We start from the raw sequence: 27,906 nt of genomic DNA, 5'->3' as shown, positions 1-27,906 counted from the left end.
CATTATCCTTCCTTTCAACATTTGACTAGTTTCAGACCTACATGTCACTTTGAGAGATAGATTGAAGTTAAGTCTAACGTATCTTTGGTTTCATTGATGTTTTTTGTAGTTGTAGATAGATTTGTGTCCATTCAATCTAGGTGCATCACACCCTTTAGATTAGACTAGGTAGTTTGATTTCTTGCATATTCTTTTCTTGTTTCCTCTCAAGAGTAGTTAGGTGTGTCCTAGTTGTAAGGAAGTCATCCTTCTTCGAATATTTGACCTCAGACCACAAGTCCCACAATTACAAGTTTTTTCCATGTTACCATGGTTGCTTGAGGCTCATACCTCAAACAAGGGTGCACACTCTTGCTTCAACAATTTTTGGCACACTTGGTGGGACTCTCACTTTTAGCTACACAATATCATTGGAAGCCAATCTAATATTATGCATTGAGAACTTTTGTGTTATTCAGAGTGCCATCATCCTTTGGAGACATTCATCAAACACCGTGGTGACTCTATGCATCTACTGGTTTCAAGATGAAACAATGCTAGTATGTAAAGATCATTCTTGATTTTTTTGTGATTTTTTCAAGTTTTCTATGAAAATGTAGTTTTTATGAAACTCTAACCATGGACCCATTTCATAGAAATAACTACTATTCCCCTCCATACCATGAAAATACTATTCCTCAGCCTTTATATTGCCAATTCCAATCTCAGCACCAAGTTGGTTATAACCAATTGGCTCATAACTATCATTTCCCTCTTACCCCTACTCCACCAATCCCAACTACCCCATATAAAGATCTTAAAGATATGATGTTGGAGCTCCAAAGTAAGATGCATTGGAAGTTGCATGAATGAGATAATTAGTTGTTGAACTAAGATATGTAGCTTGAGGATATTAAGAATAACACTGATGAGGTTACCAGGTAGCAAGAGATAGAAAGATATCAGGAGGAGATGGCGTACAACGCCTATCTCTAACAAGATGAGAAGGAGAAACAAAGATATTTTGAGGAGAATCTTGCAAGGAAAGTTGCTATAGAAAAAGAGTAGGAAATGAGGCTCTTGTCAGCTCATTTTCAAACCAAAGGTACATAGGTAGCCCCTTCTCCAATAGATGTCATCCCAAGCTTCAAGAAGCCTCGTCCATCACAAGAGCCCACAAAGATTCCACTAGAGGAGTTACAAAAAACCAAGGAGAACAAAGAGTAGCAATTAAGAAGAATGTAGACAATCCAATCCTCTCATTTGAAGAGCTCCCCTCCTTTGTTAAGGATGAAGAAGAAGAGGTTATTCATCCTCTCGAGGAACAAATCATGGCTTTTGAGCCTTTAAGAGAAGATGAGGATTTGCTACAAGCTAAAGAAGAAGAAGACCATTCTTTGCAAAAGACTATCCTCCATGATATGGAGGATGAAAAAGAAGATCCCAAGGATAGCTCTATCCTTGAGGAAGAACATGTTGACATGTGTGGGTTTGCCCCTCAACTTATGCATGTGATTGCAACTATAATGGAGGGGATTGATGACAAGGATCATCTTTTGGAGGAGTTTGATCATGCTATCTTATCTTCCATAGATGTTGATTCATCATCTCATAGATATGAAGACCATGTTCTTCATGAACAACAAATGAAGAGTCACACCATTCTAGTAGCTCTAGAGGAGGTGGTTTGTGAACAACATGAAGACAAGGTGGATATTTTTTCTTCACAAGAAGAGGAGCCACTTCCAAATTAGTTGGATGTTACCATTGCAAAGCAAAATATGGTCAACGCTAATTGCCAAGACCCAAAGCCATAAAGAGGATTCCCGATAAGGCATCTAGATCTACAAGAAATATGTAAGTTGCCCCTGGTCATGCTCATTCCAAAGTATGAGGGAGAATTCTATAAGGGAGAGAAAGCATGTTTTTCTTAGGTTGATAGTGTCCCAATGCTAGTGAGCTTTAATTTCTATAACATTGGGAGGAAGATGCTTCAAGTTGTAGTAATATGCTTGTCATGCTTGCTACCATTTTTAGCTGCCCATATGCATGAGAGAAGAAATTAGTTAGTGAGGAAGGACAGCTACTTCAACAAACTAGTTAATGGGTTTGTTTAACCTTCTATCTATAAATTTATGTACATAGTAGAGTAGGTTATTTCCAACTTTCCAAGAAGTGCATGAGCACAAGCTTTCCTCTATGAAATAGTGAAGCTTTGAAAATTTTGTAGTTTGAGAAGTTGCAATTTAATGGTGGATCGTAGTGTAAGGGTTTCATTTTTTGTCACTCCATAGACCAATAGATCTCTTAAGGCCACAATTCCATGCTTACTAGGGAAGAATCCCCTTTGAGTCACCAAAAATGTTGACCATTTTTGTACCCCCTTGTTTTCCAAATATTGCCAATCTCATGAAAACTAGGATGGTATCCTTGATCACATCCTTTGACTATTCAAATATTTTCCGTGTAGGCCAATAGGGATACAACAAAATCTTGACTTTCTCTTCTATCCCTAAGCCTTAGAAAGTTATTTCTAAGTAGGCTTATTAAGTTTCAATGATGCAATTATCCCTCTTCGCCTGGTCGTAGGTAGTTAAGGTTTAACCATCAAGGAATCCATGACAATGAAATGTAGTCAAATTCACAACCATTCGTGTCATCACAATTAACTTCAAGTTTAGGTAGTCTCAAGCAGTGATTGTGTGAATTTTAACTCCACTAGCCAAGATTCATGTGTTATCACACAATCGTAGGAGGTTAAGAGAAAACCATGGTTAGAGATGCAAAGAGGTGAAAGCCTTTTGTCCATATGTTTGTGGAGTTAAAATCTAGAACTAGAGGTCAAGTCGCGAGCATGTGATAGGTGAATACATGTCATGGTGGGCCAAGCATATTTGAGGACTCCTTGGATCATAGCATCACAAAGGTCAATTTCAAAGGAGTTTTTCATCAAAGGAAAGTGAACCAATTGAATCGATATCACTCAATCTATTAAGCTTCATTTTTCAAGTCATGACCATGCGAAACTTAGCAATATTTGTTTAAATTTATGTACTTTCATATAGTCGCAGGATTAAATGTTGAACCCAAGTTTAAGGATGCGATATTGTGAAAGCTTTTAGTCGCTTTGTTGCATGGTTAAATTGCTAACCTAAGGTCATGGCAAAAAAGATACAAAATCTATTGTTCACTCAGTCATAGGGTTAACATCAGAGTTAATGAGTTAAGTTGTGACTAGGTGATCAATAATTAGGGTGTGATCTTTGTGCTTTTTCTATGGTTTATGATGCGATTAAGGATTGTGTTGTGACCTAATGACACAACTAATTTCACAACTTCACATGGTCCTAGTGGTCATATGAAAGAAGAAAATAATGGTGGCAACTAGGTGATCATAGTCAAAGCCTTGTCTTCAGAAGGTTACAGGCATCTAGGCTATGGTTCATGTTTTAAGTCACAACTGTGTGGAAGACAATGCATGCAATAAAGATAACATTAGTCACAAGGTTGCAATCATTTGATCCTAGCTAAGAAATATACTATGTAAAGGAGTGACTAAGGGTAAGTTAGCTATGTTAATGCCATTGGATGGTTAGAATGTGGTTAAGTCTAAACCATGGTGATGGTGCGAAGAGCCAATTACACATTGATCATAGGGTCAGAATAGTTAGGGAGATAAAGAGGAGGCAAGCTATGATGAAATGATCAAACATGACATGAAGATGGTGACAAATTCGTAGGATCAAACGGTCAAAGAAAGAAATAAGATGTGAAGCCATGAACAACGACAGTTAGCGATCAACAAGAAAATAGAAGGTTGGATAGGGTGGAAAAATAATTAGAGGATATTAGTCCACGTGGCAAGGTCTAACGATTGACTCAAGTTGACATAATGATATTTTTCATTTAGCATAGAGAACACAAAACCAACAGCTTGATTAATGGTAAATCAAATTCGTTTAATCGTCTGCAACCACTCTTATGAGTGCTCTCCATGTGTGTTTAATGCCAATTTCTTCCAATCACTGCTATGCTTTTGCTTCTGCCCAATCAAGTAGTAATGATCACCACTTTTGTCTATTTAGAACTAGATTTGCACTTAAAGATCAAATCTTCCAGCATAGGGACAGACATCTAATCATGATCTCCTTTGCTTAGCAATTATTGCTTCTCTACAATCTCAACTCTACCTAGTTAGATTTTGAACTCAATGTAATATCAGAGTTATGCCTAAAATCTATAAAACACAGTTGTAAATATGTTTTAGAGGATCTTTCTTGTCTATATTTTGTGGTAGCATTATGCTATGCAACTTTTTCCCTCCATTAATGAAATCTTTGTTCCTTACCTCTTCTTTTTCTATCTAGTGCTTGTATATGCCTTGCAAAGAATGTTTTCTTTCTATTTTCTTAAGCTTACATATTGTGTTTAATCTGCTAACAATCATTGCATAAGTGAACATTATCCTTCCTTTCAACATTTCATGAGTTTCAAACTTGCATGTCATTTTGGGAGATAGACCGAAGCTTAGTGTATCTTGGGTTTTCATTGATGTTTTGTGAACTTGTAGATAGAGTTGTGGCTATTCAATCTAGGTGCATCACCCCTTTTAGATTAGACTTGGTAGTTTGATTTCTTGCATTCCCTTCTCCCTTTTCCTCTTAAGAATAGTTAGGTCCATCCTGATTGTAAGGAAGCCAGCCTTCTCTAGAGATTCAAACTTAGAGTGCAAGTCACACACTTGGAGGTTGTTTCCATGATATATGAGGTCGCTTGAGGGTAATACCTCAAATGAGGGTGCAAAATTTTGTGTCAATGGTAGCCTCTTTAATAAATGTCAGGATTTATGGGGGTAGTAGGACTTGTCCCCAAAAAGTGGTAGGTAGTTTATTCTAAGGAAAACATTATAAGATTAAAATTGCTACATCTAATTTAGCCCTTGCTAGACATATTTACACTACCAAATAAGTTAAAAGAAAGGCAACCAACATGTAATAGTGACACAATGATTTATCCTCTCATAATAAAACATGTACCCACCAAATAAATATGATAATTTTCCACCCTAGATTTGGTTTCACAAAATATATTTTAATTCTTTTTTGTGAAAATCTAATTTCTTAAAACTGACATCCCTTTCATTTTCCATAAAAGATCATTGGATTGTATGTATATTTTTATATTCTATTTTCTATTTTACTAGAACTTTTAAATGGGAGGTGTCACAACTCAACATAATTTTTAAGAACATGTTCAACATTTGACTAAGGTTGACTCAAACTTCATGCTGCGACATTGAGTAGTTTTATTTAGTCACATTATGTTTTGTTGTTAGTCAATAGTTATTAGACTATTCAACTTATATCTTTTATATCTTTTAATTAGAATTACAAGCTAAGCACATGATTGTAATTTTTTCACATGTTCAACAATGTGATGCTATACTAATGTTCATTATTATTTATGATCTCGTGCTTTTGATGTACTAATATTAAGCATTCATCATGATATTATGTTTTATAAGATAGAAATGATGTGGTACCTAATCATGTTAAACATGATTGCCAATATGTTCATCTATCATTCATATATCTAAATTTTTCACATGTGATATTATTTCTTATGTATTTTGGTATTTAAATGGATACTCATTCATTGGAAAAAATTGAAGTGTTTGATTTTGTGTACGTATGAGGGCGAGAGTGTGGTTGAGGTAGAGGATGTTAACTCCCCAGTAGGGTTGGTTTGAGATTGTTTGGTTTGCACACACATTTGATTTAGACATCATATGCATTTAGTTAATGAAACTCTTTTGTTTCTAACCATTCTCTTAATCACAATATGCTTGATTTTATTCAAGAATGATTACTTTTTACTTAAATGTTTTAAAGAGAAATAAATAGAAAATTATGTGGATGAATAATCGAATATATCTTAAAACATCATGTATAATGTGGAGAACATTATTATTATTTTTTTAAATAGTAAATGGGAGATAGAGCAATAACATCTTGGTAAAAATGGAATAAAATTTACAAATGAATTTAAGTTAACATTATCTATTAATGATAAATTGATGCTAAATAGGAGTTGTGCATGGTTAGTTGTTCTTTAAAGAGAAATTAATTCAATCCTTATTCCCCACATTTTAACTCTTTTAAACATTTGGAAATGAGGGAGTGCATGATTAATTAATGGAGAGAAATTCAGTAGTTAGAGGAATCTTATTTTACTACATTAAAAATGACAATTTTTCCTTTCATTGAAGACGTAAAATCTCAGGAATTATTTTTTTGAGAAGTATTCAGGAAGAAATAATTTTGGGGAAAAGAAAAGAAAAGCCCGAAACTAATATTTGGCAATATACTTTGGAAAGAGAAATCATCCGAGTTGTAAGGGGTGTCTCTCCTAGAATGCATCTAAGTTAAGAGACACTTGATTTACCCAATGATCGAGAAAGTTAACGGAGTTATGTGTGCTATCAACAATTTTGCATTAGAATATTTAGGTTTCTTTCATTGATATGTCTCATGTTTGAAGTGTAAATTAGGATGTTTTTGTTTTTGATCTAATAAGATTAAGAGCACCTGGGTGTAATATGAAATTGTATATTATTTTTAATATACTATTTTGTACTATTTATCATGGAGATAATTATTAGTCCATTTAACTTTGCTACCTCTACAAATTCCTAATGGTTGTTTGAAATTTAAATTATTGTCTTTCATGTATTTTTTTTAATAGAAATTTTAACTTTTCAAATAAATTTTTCCTTGAGATGCACAAACCAACAAACATCTCATTAAACTCTAGCACACTGATTCCATAATGTTGTTATACAAATGCATCATTTTATTATGAGCTGGATATTTTTGTTGGCAATAGTTAATTCTAGCTAACTATATTGTCGTTGTCGTTGTCCTTGTGCATACTCCAAACTAAATCTTCTATACAAGTAGTTACCCTAGCAACAATAGTTACTACATTGCTTGTAGTATCTAATGACGATGATGATGATGACAATGACAATGATGATGATAATGATGATGTTGATCAGCAGGGTCTGATAACCTCATTGCAAAAATTGTTGGAGAAGAACAAGTCTATCAATAATTTAGAGAGACCTTTGGTAGAAGTTCTGGAAAGGATGCAAAAGATAGAACAGACTACTATTGTAGAGCCAGACATTTAGAAGAAGGCTATGGAAATGATAAAAAGCATTTGATTGAAAGTTCACTACTTTGTTTGATATTGCTTCAGTGCAAGCTCAGACTAAGCATGATGCGTCATTGTTTAATACTCTATGCACAAATGTCAAAAATGATTTGCAGACTTTGAATGTTTGCATAAAGGAGATGAGAAAGAGAAAAGATGAAGGAAAGAAATTGTGTGGACATTGTGTCATGTCATACAATTACTTGAAGGAATTTGATGAAAAGTTCAAAGTCATAATGAGTGAGATCAAACACTCATTATTAGATTACAATAGCCAAATGCGAGCATTGAAAACATTGAAGTAGAGATAGAGACAATTCTTAATGCTATTAGAGGCATTGAATTTGAAAAGGAGAAGGGGATAAAGAGATTATTTTTCCTTAGGGAATATTTATCTCCTAAGGTTAGCATTTTGCAAAATTAGTGCTGCTAGGGGATTGATATAGTAAAATGTAATAAGTGTTTAGTATCAGATTGAATTTAATATAACCTATGTTATTAATCAAACCACATGATTTGGAATGCATTATAGTTAAGTAAAGTTTATCAAACCCTTAAATAGGGTTGGAACCCCAAATATGACAATGATGAGGTGTGCTCCCACCCTCATGAAAGAAGGTGAAAAGTTGAGATTCTAACTCTACTAAAAATTAAAACTATCCACCTCAAATTCAAATTAAGATATTGGAAACAGTAAGTGCTACCCAAACATGATGTCACACATTAGCTAGAGATTTATCAAACCAAATTTTTTAACCCAATTTAGGTGTACATGTAGCAATAGAACCTAAGGTTCCATCATGGTGCAATAGGGTTGAGATGTCAACTCTACATCATTATGAATTAAAAATGAAATTCACTTCTATCCCATTTAGACTCTCTTATCATATAAAATTTAGAATGTGTTAAACATGGTGTTATTTAATTTTTAAAAAAATTGTTCATGTACTTTTGCCCTAATATTTTGGGCATGACAGATAGAATGACATTACCTCAATGATTTAGTCTATTTTATTCCAAATTTCATAGATGAGGTGTCATTTTTCATGTCCTTGATGTTGTCTCTTCTTTCCCATTAAAAAGATGTTTTTCCAGTAATTCGATACTTATGACTATTCTAGAGAAAATGCCTAAACTCATTGAATACCTATTTCCTAAACTTCTTGGTTGAAAAGGTTTCATCTTTAGACCAAAAACTAGACATGCAATTTTTCCGTTTGACTAAAGATCCAAAGATCATGTACAATAACCATGTGCAATTTAAACATACAACAATAATGTGTAAGAACTATAACATATCAAAAATGTGTGTCCTTAACAATATAACATACCATAAAAATGAGGTAGCCCTTGGGCATCAAGTATTATCCATACAAGCATTGCATGGAATTGAAATTTTATTTGTCCTATTGGTCTAGAGATGTCATATATAGTGACCCCATTTCATAACTTTAACAACTCATCAATAAGGGGCTCAATATACACATTCATATCTTTAATTTGGTACTTACCTAGTTGAAAGAATATAAATATTACATAATTATTATGACCATATTGTTGCAGTATTTATAAATTAATTTAGATAACTATTATATATAAAAATACCTGGTACAATCATTTATAGCAATATGTGTTCCCTTTGTATGGACAACTAATGAGGAATTTTATTGTTAATAACAGAAAAAGGCCACACTAAGTAGAAAAGATCTCATATCTCCAAGTGGATTGACATCACCTGCTACCAATGAAAGCTTGAGATTATGAAGTTCTTCTTTAAAGTAGGGCCAAGTTTTTTCTATGTCTTTATATGAAGAACTATCTATAGACATTCACATAATTTCATCTTGATTTCTATTGCATGCATGGTAATCCATAAATTGTGCCAAGCTAGTACACCTAATAATTTTTCAAGACATGGAATTATGGGAATGTACCAAAAAACATTGCGAGGAACTTTTTTTGTTATTTGATCTAACCAATATCTACTAATATGATAATTGAGGCATTCAGTTGCAAATTTGTGTTGTTTATGATATAGAACACTGGGACATGCATGTATTGTTTGATACTTTATTCCAATTTTATTCATAATAATAGATAATTCTTAGTATGAATGAGGAAGAATGTTTGATGGTGGTAACAAAAACTCATCTGCCAACCTACAACAACAAATATGATTTTTTGGAAGGAAATCATGACTAAAAAGTACTTGAGTAGGCAATCGCTAAGCCTTCTACTTCATTAGGTTGATATACCTCAAGGATCTTACATATGGAATGGGGTCCTAAAGGCTATGACATTGGCTAAGTCCAAGGTGAAATGGAAAGTTGGAAAAGGTGAGAATATTTTTTTTTGGTAGGATAACTGAACTAGCTAGGGACCTCTCATTGACCACCCTAATTATGGTAGATGGGATGAGCAATGCATAATAATATATGGTATGAAAGTCAGTGATTATAGAATAGGTAATGGATGGCAGGACTTGTCTTTGATTTCCCTGAATCTTAATCCCCTGATGATTACTTTGAATGTGATCCCAATAAATAACAAGGAGGATGAAGTCATTTGGGGAGATAACTCGAATGGCCTTTACTCTGTCGCCTTTGGTTACTTCTCTTTGTGGGATAGAATGGAGAAACCCATTTGGGCAAAAGCTTGGACACCTAGTTTGACCCCCAAAATAAAAATATTTTTCTGGCTTCTACTCCAAGACAAGATCCTTACTCTAGACAATCTCACTAAGCATGGGCATATTATCCCCAACAGATGCAGTTTATGCAAGCAAGATCTGGAAATGGTCAATCATTTATTTATCCATTGTCCCTACTCCTCTAAAGTCTGGAACCTCTTTACTAGGAATTCTAGGATCAAATGGCATCCTCTAGCCACTATTCAAGATTTCTTTAGCCAATGGAGGAGCTCGCATAATGGCTTAATCTCTCATCTTATTGGCTTCTAGTCCCTTTTGTATTTTTGTTGGGGCATTTGGAAAGAGAGGAATAACCAAATTTTTAGAGATAGGGAAGCCCCTGAGTTTGTCATTACAAAGAAAATTGAAGGTCTAATGAAGGAGAACTTCACCACCACCAAGGATGGTAACATTGAGGAAGGAGGGAATAAGAGACAGAGGCAAATGGGTAGGAATAGGAAAAGATAGGAGGCTAGGTGGTCATTTCCCCTCAAAATTTGGTTTAAGGCCAATTTCGATGGGGTGACAAAAGGGAACCCAGGACTTGCAGGTAGTGGAGGCATCATCAGGAATAGTCATGGGGGAGGATTTGGAGCCTTTTCCTGCCCGCTCGAACATTAGACGAATTATTTTACTAAAGCCAGTGTCGCTAGTCACATTGTCAAGCTGGCCCTGGCTTCTAGGATTGAGAACCTATGGCTAGAGGGAGACTCTTTAAACACCATCAACTATCTCAATGGTCATGCTAAGCCCTCATGGACCATTGTGAATATAATTGACGAATTAAAGTCTGACCTAAGCAAGTTAAACAAGACCTATATCACTCACATGTACAGGGAGGAAAATTTGGCTATTGACTGGTTTGCCAATGAAGCGGTCACTAAAATTATGGAGAGGATGTGGAACATTGACGACATCTTTTCAGCAGCAATAAATAATTTCCTATTGCAAGATGACATCCAAGGAAGTACTAGAAATATCCAAAATAAATGATGGAAAGATTTGCAAGATTGCACATACGAGGGGGAGTTATTAAAAATCATGCAAAACTCTTTTATCGTTATAGCTTGTACATACGACATGTTATATGGGCTATTTTGAATACTACCATTAATAATGATATTCTCAATAACATTTTAGTGCTTTGCAATTTGAAGAAGGCCAAAGTCTGGAAGAAAACTGTGAGCAAGTGGGGGATCTCAGTTGCAAAAGAAACCATGGTGGGAGAGAGAAAAAAAAGGGAGCCATCGAGAGAGGCAGGGAACTAGAAGGAGAAACTGATGGTTTGGCATAAACTGGAAAAGGGCAGGATTTCTCAATTCCTAGAGAAGCTCCATGGTTTTGATGCAGGGATAACCAAGGTCATGGTGGATTCAAGGAAAAATGGGAGAGTCAAAATTGATGGGGTCTCCCATCAAGTTAATGTGGAGTTGATTTCCCAGGTTGCTGAAATTCCTCTGGAAGGGACCAATTTTTTCAAAGATAAGAAAATGTCAACAAACACTGTAAACATTTTTGCAAATAATGAAAAGGAGCTAGAGAAGCTTGTCAAGGTGGAGACATACTATGACATGGAGACAATCAAAAAGCTTTGGAGGTATGTTCTCAGGATCATCATTGAGTATATTTCCCTAGACCCCAGATTTGACAGGATTAGAACACATCACTTTGTCTTACTTAATCACTTTAGGTGTAAAATCAAAATTTCTTTTCCCTTCTATCTTTTTACCTCCATGAGAAAGGGTATGGAGGGTTTTAAGAGAAAACCCACTGCTAATCTTGCCCTTCATGAGGGATTACTCCTCCTAGTTTATGAGTACCTAAAGGCTTAAACCAAGAGAAAATCCCTTGGTGATAGTGGGGGTTCATCTGAGGTAACTAGGAGCTCAGATTCCAAGGAAGAGCTAAGCATACAGTCAAAGGAAGAGGAGTCCAAATCCAAAGAAGATAGGAAACCCTCAGCCCACTTCCCTTGTAGAAAGAGCCCAAGAGGCTTAGCCCTCATTCCCCCTAAGCTTGATCCTCAAGAGGTGGAGGTGGATAGTGAGGAAGAAGAGGAAACTGATTTGAAGGAAGAGGAGAATGAAGAGGGTGATGAGAAGGAGGAAAAGAAGGGGAGGGATAGTGAAAAGGAGGAGGATTTTGTAGATGTGTTGGGGAATCCTAAGAAAAGGAAAGATGAAGAGGCCTTCGACACTAAAGACTAGATTCCTAAGATTCCTAGCCCTAGCCCCACTTCTTCTCTAACTATAGACATTCTGGGAAAAGAGAGTGGGGAGGTGGTTACAAAAAATAGGAGGAGGTCTTGGAGGAATTTTAACTCGAATAATGTCAAATTGGGGATTGTCAAGGAGCCTTTGAATATTCAAGTGATGGAGGACATTGATGGAAAAACCCATTATGAGGACCTCATTGACCCCAGTCTGGTAGTGATTTTAGACAATGCTAGTGAAACTAGGCTTAACCTTTTGAACAATGCTAGGAACAACATGGTAGACAATTTCCAATCCATCAAGTGTGTTCCATGAAGTTGAAGAACTCAAGGGGAGAAAAAGCTAGGAAGGAGACCAATACAGAGGTAGCAACCAGGGGAACATTGATCAAGATAGAAGCCAGGATGAAACCCAACCGCAAATCCATGATCACAGGGCTAACTGTGACAGAATCACAAAGGTTGAGAAAAGAGTCCAACGAATGGAATTTTTCCACCACAACCTTGTGAATCAGGTGATCGCCACCTTGACTACCGCGAGTGAAAATGTTAACAACTTGTGTGATTCTCTAATTAGTGCTGGTTTTGGTAGCAAAATTATGGAGAAGGACAACCAGGATAATGGGCAAGCCAAGGACAATCTGAAAAAGACTAGGGACCAGGTGGATGCTCAGAACCAAGACCAAGTGGATGCTCAGAACCAGGATCAGGAGGACATAGACAATAGGAGGACTATTGAAGCTGCAGAATCCTTGTAGGTTCTTGACAAACAGAATTGATAGTTAGGTTGTTATTCTTTCCTAGTGCTGCTGCCTCTTTTCTGATCTAGTTCTACTAGTTTTTTGTTTCTGGTTGCAGGCTGGTTTTATGGTTGGCTTATGTTAAACTGCTTCGATTTAGCTGGACTTTACTGAAAACTTTATATATTTATATGCTATAATACTTTCGGGTTTCAGGATCTCTATAAAACCTATTTTACTTAATCAAAAACAAACATAATTTGTTAATATAATGAATAGTAACGGTATGAGCACTAACATTGAAGATGACAAAAATGACATATCTTAGCATACGTGTCTATTGCTACATTAGGTAAACCATTCGTAACCTTCAAGTTCACCACCAACACTTTAGTGGAGAGAAGAGTTGATTTGGAGCCTTAGTGTGTGTGTATATATATATATATATATACTATGAATTATGATTTAAAATATTGATCTTAAAAATACTTACGCAATGAAAATGAGAAAAAATAAATTGTTAAATTATTTTATTATATACTATAAATAATAGTTTAATCACAAAAATACAATTTGATAGTAAAACTAAATGCATCTAAATGAAATAAAACTTTCCTAACCTAATATTTTAAATAAAACTTGAACTTGTTTCTTGCCCAAACATTTTTCTTGGGTTTAATGAATGCATGGACATTAAAATAAAAGTTGAACTTGTTTCTTGTCCGAACATTTTTCTCGGGTCTCATGAAAGCATGGACTTTAAAGCTAATTGTTCAAATACAAGATAATAAAAGTTGAATTTGCCATGAAAGCATGGATTTTAAAGCTACTTGTTCTAATTCAAGATAATAAAAGTTGAACTTGTTTCTTGCCCGAACATTTTTCTTGGATCTCATGAAAGCATGGAATTTAAAGCTAATTATTCTAATTCAAGATAATAAAACTTAAACTTGTTTCTTGCTCAACATTTTTCTCACTTCTCATGAAAGCATGAACTTTAAAGCTAATTGTTTTAATTCAAGATGCCATGTTATCATATAAAGCTCATATAAATGAATTTGGATTCTTTTCTATGCATATTTCCACTGCGAATGACTTCTTTTTGTAAACCCAAGAATTATTACACTCGATGATGGTTAAAGCAGGTGCGAAGCAAAGACGATAGCTCTTCAATGTGTTTCACAGTACTCAATCATCATCGATTACTAACGCACCTTTAAAAGGACGATTACCCTTCAAACATACGGAATAATCAAGGCTGCCATGTTTTATTATACTTTACAGCTGAACGCCACTTCATGGGTGATATATGACTACACTATTTGATATTTTGAAAAGCGATTTAATTTATACAAAGCAAATGCATGAAGGTGGTCCTAAAAAATGGGTCCTCCTATAGAAGGATGCGTCGGGTAGAATACGTATCTTCCAAAACTCATCAGTTGGCAAAACTATCAATAGTGTCAGGATAATGTATGGAAATCGAATGGCGTAGATTATAGTTCTCGGATTAAAAGCTTTTTTAAAATTTCTCTGTAACTATTTAAGATGGGGTCACGAGGTTTTCTTCATCTTTCATACTTTTCACGATCATGTGGTATATTTACCATGATAGTGACGAAGGAATAAAACTTCAGTTCTAATTGAATTTAACTTTGCAGAAAGAACATTGAGGGTTATAATGTGAAATGCTTATAAACTAGCACTTGCTCTAGAAAGAGGTACAAGGGGTACGTCTATAGTTTTTAATTTAAAAGACAAATTCAAAAAATGTAAATGTAAAACAAATATTTCTATTTGATAGTGTAGATTATATATATAGAATAGAGGGATATACATTTGACATTTGTCTTTGAAGGTTTAAAAAAAGAAAAACTATATTATTTGATTTAATGCAAGACATCGAGTTCAATAGTTGATTTGAATTGCACATTTTTTTAGTTGTATTGAAATTGTAAATAGAAACGTAACAATACACATAGATCTCATCAAGGAGACACATCGAACCCATGCGCATACTCAATGGAAAATGCTTTAATCATAAAATGTTAGAAAGTAGAAATAGTTTTCATTAAATTCTTTAAATTTGACAATAATCCAATTTGCTAAGCATGACTAAGGCTAGAAAGTGCAATTTTTCATATTAACAACATTGAAAGTTGCCTAAATTTTGTATAATAAAAAATCATATAAATAATATGCAAAAGCTTTAAAATAGAAAATCATTCAACTTTGTAATATGACACTACAAATCCTATAAAGTATAGCTTGTTATTTTCTAGTTCAATTGCTAAGATGAGAAATCACAAAATGAATACTAAATTAAGAATTAGATGGCCTCTATGAAAACTTTTGTAACCATGCATATATGTGCACATTAGAGTGGAAGGTTGAAGGTAAGTAAAAGCGCTGAATGAGAAAAATGGGAGAGAAAACTTTGAAAGGGAATATGGGAACAAGTGTAGTGGCACACAAAAGGTGTGATGCTAACAAGAGAAGATTCATAGATAAAATATCTATAAAATAAAAATATTGTTGCAAAAGTATGAGTTTGAAAGAGGTGTGAATAACTTATGTGAAAAGTAAGTGACCTTTGATAGTTGGTAGCTCGCAGGCTTAATGCCTTGTTAGGTTGCCTCGCTGGTCTTATCCCTCCATCAAAAAATTTAAAAATAAAAATTAAGTGACATCCCACCAACCCAAAAAAAAATAGAAATTAAGAACATGGTAAAAAATAGCTAAACACAAAAATATGTTCTAATTTGTTTTCAATGAACTCAAATATTTGAAACATCTTCCCTTCCTCTCCTCCCCCCCCCCCGCCTCTGTGTGTGTGTGTGTGTGTGTGTGTGTGTGTGTGTGTGTGTTCCTTACATACCTTTGTCCCTAAAAAAACTTAGAAACCAAAGTAAGAGAATCATATTAATTTGAACCACCCAATGTTATTAAAAAAATTAAAAACATCTCCAACACCCTAAATATACAATCTCTTGAATGTTTCTTGGCTAAATACCTCTTTCATTCATCCAATTGCATTAAAAGCCCTTCTTGGAAATGCATTACCCATAAGCCATAATACCTAACCTTAATCATTGTAGGGGTGAAAGCATGTACATTTTACAAGTTAGTATTTGATGTTGGATCAAATGCCAAAAACTTCTAACATTCCTAAAGATCATCTCAAGCTTAGCATATCTAAGTGAAACACTAAAAGATGCAAAAGATCATATAGGTAGGTCATCAAATACAAATGATTTAATGCCAATACTAATATTTGTCACTTAGTACATTTTTTAATTAATCATAACAACTTTGAATTTCATTAAACATCAACATATAATATCATTTAAAGTTACAACACAAATTTGAATTACAGATCACATGCTATAAATGATACATTATTATTTTGTCATAAATATTTAAATTATTATTTAGATTATTTTTGATAAAAATTTAGAACTAATTTAATTGTGTTAAAAAGAAAAATTTAAATGAAATAATTAAAAGTTGAAAGGCCAGAGTACGATGAAGAAAAGGCAAGCGCATGAAGAAATGATACAGAAAGGTAATTTCTCAATAAACTATTCTCCATTGGAACAAAGTATTCTATCAATAAAATTAGATTTAAATCAAATTTGAAATAATCCTAAACTAAATAAAATATAAAAATAAAATTAGATTTAAACCAAATCTGAAATAATCTTAAATTAAATAAAACGTATTTGAAAATTGCAACTCCACGTACAAATGCTCTCTAAACTTGTCCTTATTCCATAGGATGCCTGAGACAAATATTGAATGGCTAATACAATAGTAGCCTTCCTCTATTTAGATCAAGAAATTATCATTGTATAAATGTGAAATGGTTGTTTACACCATGGACAAATATCATCTTCCGATTCACAATTTTAGAAGTATTACAACACAAAATTAGTAATACAAATGAGATGTGATGGTCAAATCATGACACTTCTAGAGGATCTCATGTTACCTACTGAACGCCATCAAACATGGAACTTCTGTGCCCCTCAAGTCTCGATCGAGTCGAAAGCATCCACTGCCAGTTTAGGAAAGTTAGAATGTTTTCTGTCTGGAAGACATGTACAACATACATGACACATTGCAAAATATTCCCACCTTACACTAAAATACCCAAATGAAATGGAATACAACTCAACTTCTAATGGCTACACTTAGGGTCTAAATCCTTGTATCAGATTTTTCAAAATGACTAGTTTTATTTTTTGATATTTCTACATGTAACAACTCTGTATACATTTTGCTTACTCCTTAATGTTGATACCAAAGAGATATATAAGAACAAATCAAAAAACATAAATAGAAATACAAATGTACTTACATTGCATATCTAACTTTGGTGCAACTCCCGAGAAGCATGCCAGTTGGTTCCACTCCCATTGCAATATATATTGCTTTAGAGGTGATGGAAATAGCCAGAGTCCAATAGAAAGCTGACATTTTGAGATTTTGGGTTCTCCTTATAAATTTTGCCATATGCAAAAGATCTAATACACACTTCCATAAATGAGGAATTTATTAACTTGCCAAGATGAGTTGGGTTAGTGGTTTGTGAGGAGTTGACAACCAAAGTATTTGATGTGGACATATCATGATATCGAGGAGGAGATCGTTTAGATGTTACAAATTTTCATTGTCAGAGGTCCAAAATGCTAGAGGTGGCTAGAATGATTGAGGAAGTCAGACAATTTAAAAGTAGATATTTTGAAAAGGCAAATCCAATAATCCCACTCACCAAAAATAGACTCCATCTAATAGGAACACAACTTAAGTTACACCTTTATGTTATTTTGTAAGACCTTTTCTAATTATTGTGATTCTAGGTTGACAAAGTGGAAAAATAGTGTGTAGTCATCATTCTAAATGAAATGTGGTACAATAAAATGTAGCCATGAAAAGAGATTTGATAATAAATGACATGATTCTTATAAGAGATAAGCCAAACAATAGAAATTCAAAGAAGAACAAGAATCAAATAATATTGTATTAAATTAAAAAATTCATATCAAGAGATACCATTGGCCTCTTCAAGATGGTGACCTCACATAGAAATAGTTAATACAACAGAAGTAGTAGATAACTCATTCTCATATCAAACTCTTTATTTATACCATATCTATCCAAAATAACTACTATTTATCAAATATGTAGAATAAGCCACTTGAACAAAAAAGAGAAACTTATCATGAAATACAAGCATTCAATGCTTTTAATAAAAAACTTGATGCAAGGAAACTATTTATAAACATAAAATGGGTGGAATATGTTTCATACCTTGTTTATCATTTAAACACGTTACAAAAATTAAATGTTAGGTGGAAAAGATACACCACAAGAATAAGGGTTAGAAAGGGAGATGCAACTAAAATGAATGAATAACATAGTAAAGATTTTAAGATATAATTTATTATTATTATTATTATGTCATTTTTTTTTTCACACTAGGATGGATTGGACACCTACTTTCTATTCCACTTCAATTGAGATAATAGGTCATTGTGGACTCTACACATGTAAAGTAGTGGGGAGTTGGTAACCATACCAAGTATATGATGCAATGAGACAAATTGTATTATACAATTTGAATTTGTAACTTAGATGGACTTATTTGACAGTCTTCACTAAACCAAAGCATATACATTTGAAACGGTAACAAAAATGAAATCAACAAAGAAATCATTTTCCTTCACTTTAAAAAAATCATCAAGATATATGTGCTACAAATCTGTAAGAACATATTGATTAAATGTTCACATCCCAACCTCCCCCTCTCACTCACCCTCTCCTAATTTAGATGATGTTTGTGCTACAAATTTTTAAGAACACATTGATTAAATATGCACATCCCAACCTCCACCTCTCACTTGCCCTCCCCTAATTTAGAAGTTGGTGTGAAATTCTACTAAATTCAAACTGATAATGGATCTTATTTAATATCAAGAAATCACATTCAATCAATTTTCCAACTCAATTGCATTGAAAGACAATGTTGAGATCTATTTTCATTAAAAAATTAAATTCCCATCTATCATACAATGGCTTCAAGGCCATGGGACATAATACATGTATAGCTCTAGAATACTTCATCGTCAACTCTTCTTCTAGTTGTTCAGTAGGTAGTTTCATGAACCTAATGGGAATGGGCTTAGTCGACTTACAATAGAGTTTCCCCAAAATCCTATGCTCTGTATTATTTGGAGAGGGAACAACGATTTTCTTCTCAGTGCTATGAAGAGCTACAAGAATGCTAAGGCCTACGCCCTCATCAAATCCTCACGGAGACTTAAACACTATTATTACTATAAGCTAGTGGAGATGTAGGGCTTCTAGTACCCCCAGACAAATCGCCTATATCAAGAATCACTAATTTCTTAGAATTGAAGCACCAAATATTATTACATCAAATATTCTGGTTATATGTGGGCACCAATATTTAAAAAAATCTTGTATTCATTTTTAAGTGGGATGATGTTGAGATCTCTCCAGTTGTCTCCTACAAAGTTATTATTGTTGAATCTTCAAATCTGGCCTACTGCCTTCATTTATCTGTCTCGTTGAAGATAAATGCTACAACATAGTATATTTTAAATAAGATCGGCCCAAGTCAACTTTTCTCCATCCCAAGAGATCTATTGAAAAGCTAAAGGCAAGGCGTAGACATCAAGCAATTGTTGTGAATCCTATCTTAGTAAATGCAGCAAATATGGTGATTCCTATCTAGTAAATACAACAAATATGGTGATTTCTATATTAAGAGTTATTAATAAGTTCGATATATGTCACCAACTTTTCTCCATCCCACAAAACCTTTGAAAAGAAAAAGACACCTTCGTCAAACAAACAAGGTGATTTCTATCTCGACAAATACACATAACAGATGTAGAGGATACAGCCAAGTCTGTTCCTTTCTTCAGAGGTCAAAAATAAAGTTAGTTTGGAAAATTAACCCCAAAACAATTTGCATACCAAAATCTTGCTACCACAACTACTAACTTTATCATAAATAATGAAAAGTTAAGTAGCACGTATTTTCATATATGTTATTGCAAATCATATGGATCCAAATGACCAATTATAGTGGTTATTGTATATAAACAGTGTGAATTTGAAATCTTATCCTGTTAGCCAGTAGAAACAAGGAAGGGAACAGATACGCCAAATTATGCCAATGTAAGATTATGTACCAATCATGCAAGACTGGGCAACAAAGCCTCGATCAAGTATAACTAGAAGTGTATTTGAACCACTAGTTGGTATAACATTCATGACCCAGACATATTTCCCTACAGTCAGCAAAGTCGCATTGAAGCCTCCATATCGAGCATTCATATCCATCACATTCTGAATCATATTAAATGGGGGTAGGGGATCCGCTTCCCCTGGTCTCTTTGGATGGTTAGAAAATATCAATGGGGTAAGTAGAGACCAATAGTTTTTCAATCCTGATATCCATGTCTGGGAATCTTGATAAAATTCTTCATGTTGTATTCCTGCAAAAAGAAACGTAAAAAGATACCTTCTTAGTCACATTCAAACTAAGCATGTATAAACTTTGTTTAAAGCCTTCAGTGCAACATGTTACATTGAACTGTTATACTAATAGTAAAACGAGACTTCTACCTAGCAAGAAGTTCATCATAGTCCAACTCATTCAGCCAAAAATGGAATTCAATTGATATTGATTAAAAATGAAAAGACTTGCCATGTATTGCAAGTAAATTTGAACTAGGCATCATGTGATTGGACCAGCTGGACTGATTTTGAATAGCCACCCATTTGCGACTGAGTGTTCCCCTTGTGCATGATAGAAGTGGCTAGTAATAACAAGACTCTGTATCTTTCCCTTTGCTACACAGTGGAGGTAATCCTCCATGCTTTCTGTGATGGGAAATTTAAAATATGACTAGTATGTTAGTATGCATCTCCATGAAATATCTCTACTTCAAAGACAATCTATAAGAAAAAATTTGTGTCCTTCAAAAGAATTGCAATGTTTGTGTCTTGTAAATTAAGAGACATAAGGTTTGGAAAAGTGATTGTAGTCAGAAACAAATACTGAAAGCATATGCCATTTAGGTCAATTAAGTGGCCTCATCGAGATGTATAACAGTCACTGTTACTTGTCTTTCGCCAAACAATAGTTTCCTCTTACTGGGACAACATAATCTAGCAGAGCTTCTCAGTGAATCCAAGAATGAATTCCCACTTTCTCTGACTTTCACTTTTCAGCATAGGTCCATGCAAGTTTGTGAGTGGTGAGGTCCAAACAAAATACCCACCAGGCTTTAGAACCTAGTCAGCTTCAATAAGAAAAGCACCATCTGCTTCAATAGGGGGAAAACTAATTAGATAGAAAACAAATATTGATACACATAAGAATAAAAATACAAAAATGATCCATGTTTAATTCATAATGATCACAATAACTAAGTTTTGTTTTGAGCATTTAAGTATTGAAAATAGTTTTAATTACAATCTGTCTTAGTTCCACAAAAAATGCAACACACAACCTCAAGGCACATCTGCTCCTTTTCCCACAAAGAGAAGGATGCAAATCGTTATCAAATAGTAAGAGAAAAAAAATAGACAAACTAACTAACAGTGATCATTACCTTTCTACTCCCATTAAATCCCACATCTTGCACGGTGAACCATATCGAAGGACAATGAAGGATATGGAAGTTGTTTAGAAACAAAAGATCCGATCATTGTAGGAAGGCCTCTTTCAAGAGCTAGTTGAACTTGACTTCCATAGATCTCATAAGATGCTATGCAAATGGTTAATAACTATTTAGAAAAAAGATGAGCCCCAAAACTACCAAAACCACAACCAATGTCCAGTACAATGTGAACCTGCAATACAAGGAAAGATTCTGAAAAAAAAACATATACACTGATCAAAGCACACCAAGGGGATTTTAACAGAGGTACATTATACATAGTTTTCTCAAAAATCTACCGACTCATTTCATTGTGGGGTAGCCAGGGAGAACTAAATACAGACGTCCTGAGAACAGATTTTCCATTATTTGCAGATCTACTGATGCTGCCATCCATTAATACACATACGTGAGAAGCGTATTTAATGTGCCTAGTTTGCAGTGTCAGTATAGACTCACAAATTGATTTGGCTTAGATTTGATCTTGCAGATCTGTTGAAGATCTTTGATATAAAGATATGCATATCTAAGATCTTGAAATAAATATTGTCGGTGAACAAGATTGAAACAGATGCATTCGCCCACTTTTTTGCCCATACCTTTTTATAATTGAAACCAAACCATTTATTGGCAAGGATTATGTGGCATGAGACAACTTTTGGCTGGAGTGAACTCCAAAGGGAAAGCCTATCGGCTAATTAGTATAAGGAGGTACAAAGGTTATAATAAAATATATTTAGAATAATATGAAAAAATATAATATGAAAATATTACATATTAGTGATACATACATACATACATACACACACATTAATATATACATGTACATGTGTATAAACACACACGAGAGAGAATTGGGTTAATCTAGATTTAAGATATGTAAAGGGGAAAGTCTATAATAGAATTAACTTATATAGAAAAAAATTATAAAAAATCGTCTATATTTTTTTAATCAACATAATTCAATAGTATGTTTTTTATCACATTAATGATTTAATATTAAGATTAGAAAAGTAAAGGTTAAAAGATGTAAACTTTTGGCTGGAGTGAACTCCAAAGGGAAAGCCTATCGGCTAATTAGTATAAGGAGGTGCAAAGGTTATAATAAAATATATTTAGAATAATATGGAAAAATATAATATGAAAATATTATATATTAGTGATACATACATACATACACACACACACACATTAATATATACATGTACATGTGTATAAACACACACGAGAGAGAATTGGGTTAATCTAGATTTAAGATATGTAAAGGGGAAAGTCTATAATAGAATTAACTTATATAAAAAAAAAATTATAAAAAATCGTCTATATTTTTTTAATCAACATAATTCAATAGTATGTTTTTTATCACATTAATGATTTAATATTAAGATTAGAAAAGTAAAGGTTAAAAGATGTAACTAATTGAAAATTAAAATATTGAATCTTAAAATATTTAGTAAAGAAAAAAAAACAAAGTAAAACATTATATGATTAATTGATGCAAGAAGGGTACAAGAAGAGACAACTACTACAATATGTAGAATAAACTCAATTGCAACCTTCTACCCTAGCTCAGAATTGAACACAGAAGCTACAAATAAATTAAATAAATCCACTTAGAACATGAGGTCAGATGAAATGTATTTTAAGTGTAATTATTTAACTTCACATGAAGAATAACCACAACATGCATGGTTGTGAGGCCTTCAAGGTTGTGGCCTTAAACAAAACTAGAAGTATACCAAATCAAATTATTAAGTCATATCTTCCAACTCTTATTGTCTTGTTATATATCTACATCTAACCAAGCTTCTTCTATAGCCAGCTAAGCCACAATTCAGCTAGTCAAGCAATTGATTAGATTTTAGGACCATACTTGGAAGAGTAAATAAAAACCCACGCCAATGGTCATATATGATTTTGTATGCTTGAAGGTAGGTCCAAACATGTGTTAGGAGTTGCTTCCTAACTGTGAAAGATGCCAAATAAGAAATTAAAACCATGTCCAATTAGTTCAACATGCTAAACAAGGTGAAAAGAGTAGGGAAACATGAATTGCAAGCTCGGCACAAAACTTAAAAAATATGGACAATCAAGGATCACTCACTTAGGAAAAGGATTTAGGATTGATCCTCAACATAATGACAACTACACTTCTAATGACAATTGTCCTCAACAAAGCCCAAGTGTTTGACACAATGATTCTAATGCTTATGGTGATGGATTTTTTGTGATTGAATACTTTTAATGACACTAATAATGAAATGCTCAAAGAGGAGATTTTCATTGGATCTTCATCATGGCTAACATATCCCAAAGTGAGATCGAGTCTTCACTAGGTTCAAACAAACTTTTTCTTGGATCTTCGTCATGATTTGTAGTAGACACATTGATTTTTAAATAACATTTGGTATTGGGTTAAAATATGTTTTCATGTGTGAATAGTTTGATGCCCTAGTGGGAAAAACTTAGTAAGAAACCATGTAATTGGAAAGGTATGTGTATGTGTATGATCATGGTGTGCCAAAAAGTGGCGACTTGAAAAATATGTAATTCTAAAATACCTCAAACCAATTAAAAATCTATTCCAACATTTTCCTCACCCATCTTGATACCAAACTAAAAAATTAATACCTTTATAAGGCCTAGTATATCTTTGGATACCAACCCTACATGATCAACTTTAAAAATGACCCAAAAAATGTGTTTTTGGCATGTTCTTGTGTGTTTTTTTACTTCAAACATGTATTTGACATCTTTTTTCCCACCCAAATTTGATGAAATGAAAAGGGTTTCTTAAGAATGTTCTTAGCTTTCAATAACTATAATTACTATCAAATTACAAGTTTAGTAAGTAATTATTACTTATTTTCTAACGGAAATATGTATAAAGTGTTGATTGACACACTAATTGAAAGACAACTATAACTTTTAAACCATACAACATTTTTAAAATCTAAAAGATGCATCACATTTTATGCTTCTTCTACTATAAGGGAAAAAAAGAAAAATTAAATTTTACAGAGTTTTGAATGAGTTAAGGTAGTCAAACACGATTTTTTTTAATTGTGAAAATAATGGGAAAAGGTAATAAGGATATATTTATTGAAAGTAAAATTCTAGTTGACATGTACTTTCCTTGTATCCATATTTCAACATAGTCTGCACAAACTTATTTTCAAACAAAAATTTTCCACCAGGCCATATTACTTGCAATCACAATTCAAATTTCTTATTTAGTGTTCCTAAATAGTAGTTCACATAATATCTTACTATATATAATTTCTCACAATTCAAATGTCTAATTCAATTTCTTGAATAGTAGTTCACCTAACATCTTACTATATCTAATTTTAAGGGGAAGAATGCTTGCAATAAAATTTTAGTATAAATGTTTGAGAACTATTAAAAAATATATCCTTATGTACCAAATACCAATTCTAGTTCCAATTTTGGCAAACTATTGAGAAGAAGAGGAAATCCAATGTAAGAAGAAGGAATTGTAGAGTTTTCAAATTTATTAACTACCATTTTAAAATAGCTTCTATGGTAAGAATTATTCAAAACCTTTTGAATGCCCCTTAATGTAATATTCCTTTCGGCTCAAAAAAATTGTTTATATTTGAGATTTTTCTCTTATATCACTTTTGAATTGTTATGATCACCTTGCAATGTTGCATCATGTAAGACACTCATTCAAAGAAGTGAACAGTTTATCCTTTGGCATTTACCATAAAAAAAATTGATTACAATCACGTGAAATCCTCTTATTTTCCTAAGAAAATACTTTTCTTAGTCAAGGTATATAATTTCAAATCTCAAATGCAATGAATTAGAAGTACAGACTGATTGCAAGTGGTTTATGCACATGGATAATTATGAATCACACATCATTGGTGCATTGTCATAATCATTGGTTTTTTTTTTATGTAATACTTTATTATTTTTTATTATATACAAGATACTACTAATGCTTGTATGCTTAAATTTTTTATATTTATAGCTTGAATATTTTCCCATGCAAAAAGACCATGCCTAACAATATGAATCTAGAATAAAATAATGAGACAATTGCTAGATTGTGGTCTTAGTTTCGAAGAAAGGTTGATAAATGTAATTCTCCATGCAAAAAGTGTAAGGGTTTAAATAATTGATGAATTCCAATCACAAAAACTTAGAGTAAATGTAGGCAACATGGTCACATTGAAGGGGGACACAATTTTTGTTGATTGGTGAATGTGGATTTGCAATTGGAGGAACATGGAGGTGTGAATATCCAAGCCAAGAATAATGCTCACATGGAAGAAGATAATATTGCAGCAGAGAACACAATTGAAGATGATGGTATTGGCATAGCCAATAATGTACTAGAGGACATGATTGAAGAAGATTATATTGGTGCAACTGATCAAGATGATCATGATGATGGTACTAGTGCATCTAATAATGATGATGAAGATGGTCTTGATATACCTATACCTAAGAAGGCATATGTGCCCCTATACAAAGGCTCCATAATAAATCTTCTCTCTCCTAAAGTGTTGTCATTGAACTTGAAGGTTACGAATGGTTTATCCAATGTAGCAATAGACATGTATGCTAAGATATGTCATTTTTGTCATCTTCAATGTTACTGTTGATATCGTTACTATTCATTATATTAACAAATCATTTTTGTTGATGTAGGTTGATAGATGCGTTTTTGTTACCACCATAAAACATTCTTCCTCATTTGTACTGAGAATTATCGACTATTATGAATAAAATTGGAATGAAGTATTAGACGATACAGGCATGTCCTAATGATCACATTCTATATAATAAACAACGCAAATTCGCAACTGAATGCCTCGACTATCATATTAGTAGATATTGGTCAGATCAAATTTAAAAAAAAGTTCGTCACAATGTTTTTTATTACATTCCCATTATTCCATGTCTTGAAAAATTATTAGGTGCACTAGCTTCGCACAATTTATGGATTACCATGCATGCAATAGAAGTCAAGATGAAATTATGTGAATTCTTGTAGATAGTTGTTCATTTAAAGACAGACAAAACTTGGTTACACTTTAAAGAAGAACCTCATAATCTCAAGCTTTCATTAGCAGCAGGCGATGTGAATCAATTTGGAGATATCAGATCTTTTCTACTCAGTCTTGCATGTTTTTGTTATTAACAATAAAATTCCTCCTTAGTTATCCATAAAGATGGAGCACATAATGTTGTAAATGACTGTACTAGGTATTTTTACATCTAATAGTTATCTAAATTAATTTATAAATACTGCATCAATATGGTCATAATAATTATGTAATATTTATGTTCTTTCAACTAGGTAAGTACCAAGTTAAAGATATGAATGTTTCTATTGAGCCCCTTATTGATGAGTTGTTGAAGTTATGAAATGGGGTCACTATAAATGACATCTCTAGACCAATAGGACAATGAAAATTTCAATTCCATATAATTCTTGTATGGACAATACATGATGCTCCTAGGCTAACTCATTTTGGTGGTATGTTATATTGTTAAGGTCACATATTTTTGGTATGTTATAGTTCTTACACATTATTGTTCTATGTTTAAATTGCACATGGTTATTGTACATGATCTTTTAGATCTTCAGACAAAGGGAAAAATTATATGTCTAGTTTTTGGTTTGAAGATGAAAACTTTTTAACCAATAAGTTTAGGATGAGTTTATGCACTTTCTCCACAATAGTCATAAGTATCGAATTACTGAAAAACATCTTTTTAATGGGAAAGAAGAGACAACATCAAGGACACGAAGAATGACACCTCATCTATGAAAGATTGAATAACATAGACTAAATCATTGAGGTAATATCATTCTATCTGTCATGCCAAAAAAATTAGGGAAAAAGCACATGAACAATTTTTTTAAAAGTTAAATAACACCATTTTTAACACATACTAAATTGAATATGATGTAGAGAGTCTAAATGGGATAGAAGCGAGTTTCATTTGTAATTCATAATAATGTAAAGTCGACATCTCAACCCTATTGCACCATGAGGGAACCTTAGGTTCTGTTGCTATAGGTACACCTAAATTGGGTTACACAATTTGGTTTGATAAAACTCTAGTTAAATTTTGACATAATGTTCGGGTAACACTTAAGGTTTCCAATATCTTAATTCGAATTTGAGTTGGATAGGTTTAGTTTTTAGTACAATTAGAATCTCAAGTTTTCACCTTCTATCATGATGGTGGGAGCACACCTCATCAGTGTCATATTTGGGGTTCCAACCCTATTTAAGGGATTCAAAAAATTTACTTAACTATAATGCATTCCAAATCATATGGTTTGATTAATAACATAGGTTATATTAAATTCAATCTAATACTAAA

The 27,906-nt window shown here is 33.2% G+C and overlaps 1 protein-coding gene across 3 annotated transcripts; it reads right to left on the bottom strand.

Moving 5' to 3' along the window:
- Positions 1-19,893: 19,893 nt before the first annotated feature.
- LOC149547203 (putative methyltransferase PMT4) lies at positions 19,894-22,061 on the bottom strand. 3 transcript variants are annotated; one of them, XR_016353847.1, is made up of 5 exons: positions 21,834-22,061; positions 21,487-21,727; positions 20,931-21,195; positions 20,577-20,752; positions 19,930-20,364 (listed from the first exon to the last, which is right to left on the bottom strand). XR_016353847.1 is itself a non-coding variant. In XM_089791550.1 (4 exons), the coding sequence occupies exons 3-4, from the start codon at positions 20,608-20,610 to the stop codon at positions 20,051-20,053; spliced, it is 348 nt and encodes a 115-aa protein (XP_089647676.1). In that variant the 5' UTR covers positions 20,611-20,752; positions 20,931-21,195; positions 21,487-21,928; the 3' UTR covers positions 19,894-20,050. The 3 variants fall into 3 exon arrangements, 2 of the variants coding, with proteins under 2 accessions (XP_089647676.1, XP_089647675.1); XM_089791550.1 differs by having other exon boundaries at positions 19,894-20,364; positions 21,487-21,928; XM_089791549.1 differs by having other exon boundaries at positions 20,577-21,195; positions 21,834-21,931.
- Between the last annotated feature and the right edge of the window lie 5,845 nt (positions 22,062-27,906).

The sequence above is a fragment of the Cupressus sempervirens genome, chromosome 7, assembly GCF_028749045.1.
Source record: "Cupressus sempervirens isolate cs-2001-9-10 chromosome 7, ASM2874904v1, whole genome shotgun sequence".
Classification (NCBI taxonomy): Eukaryota; Viridiplantae; Streptophyta; class Pinopsida; order Cupressales; family Cupressaceae; genus Cupressus; species Cupressus sempervirens.
Note: the sequence above shows the minus strand (reverse complement) of the source record. Positions and strands in the feature narration are given on the sequence as shown.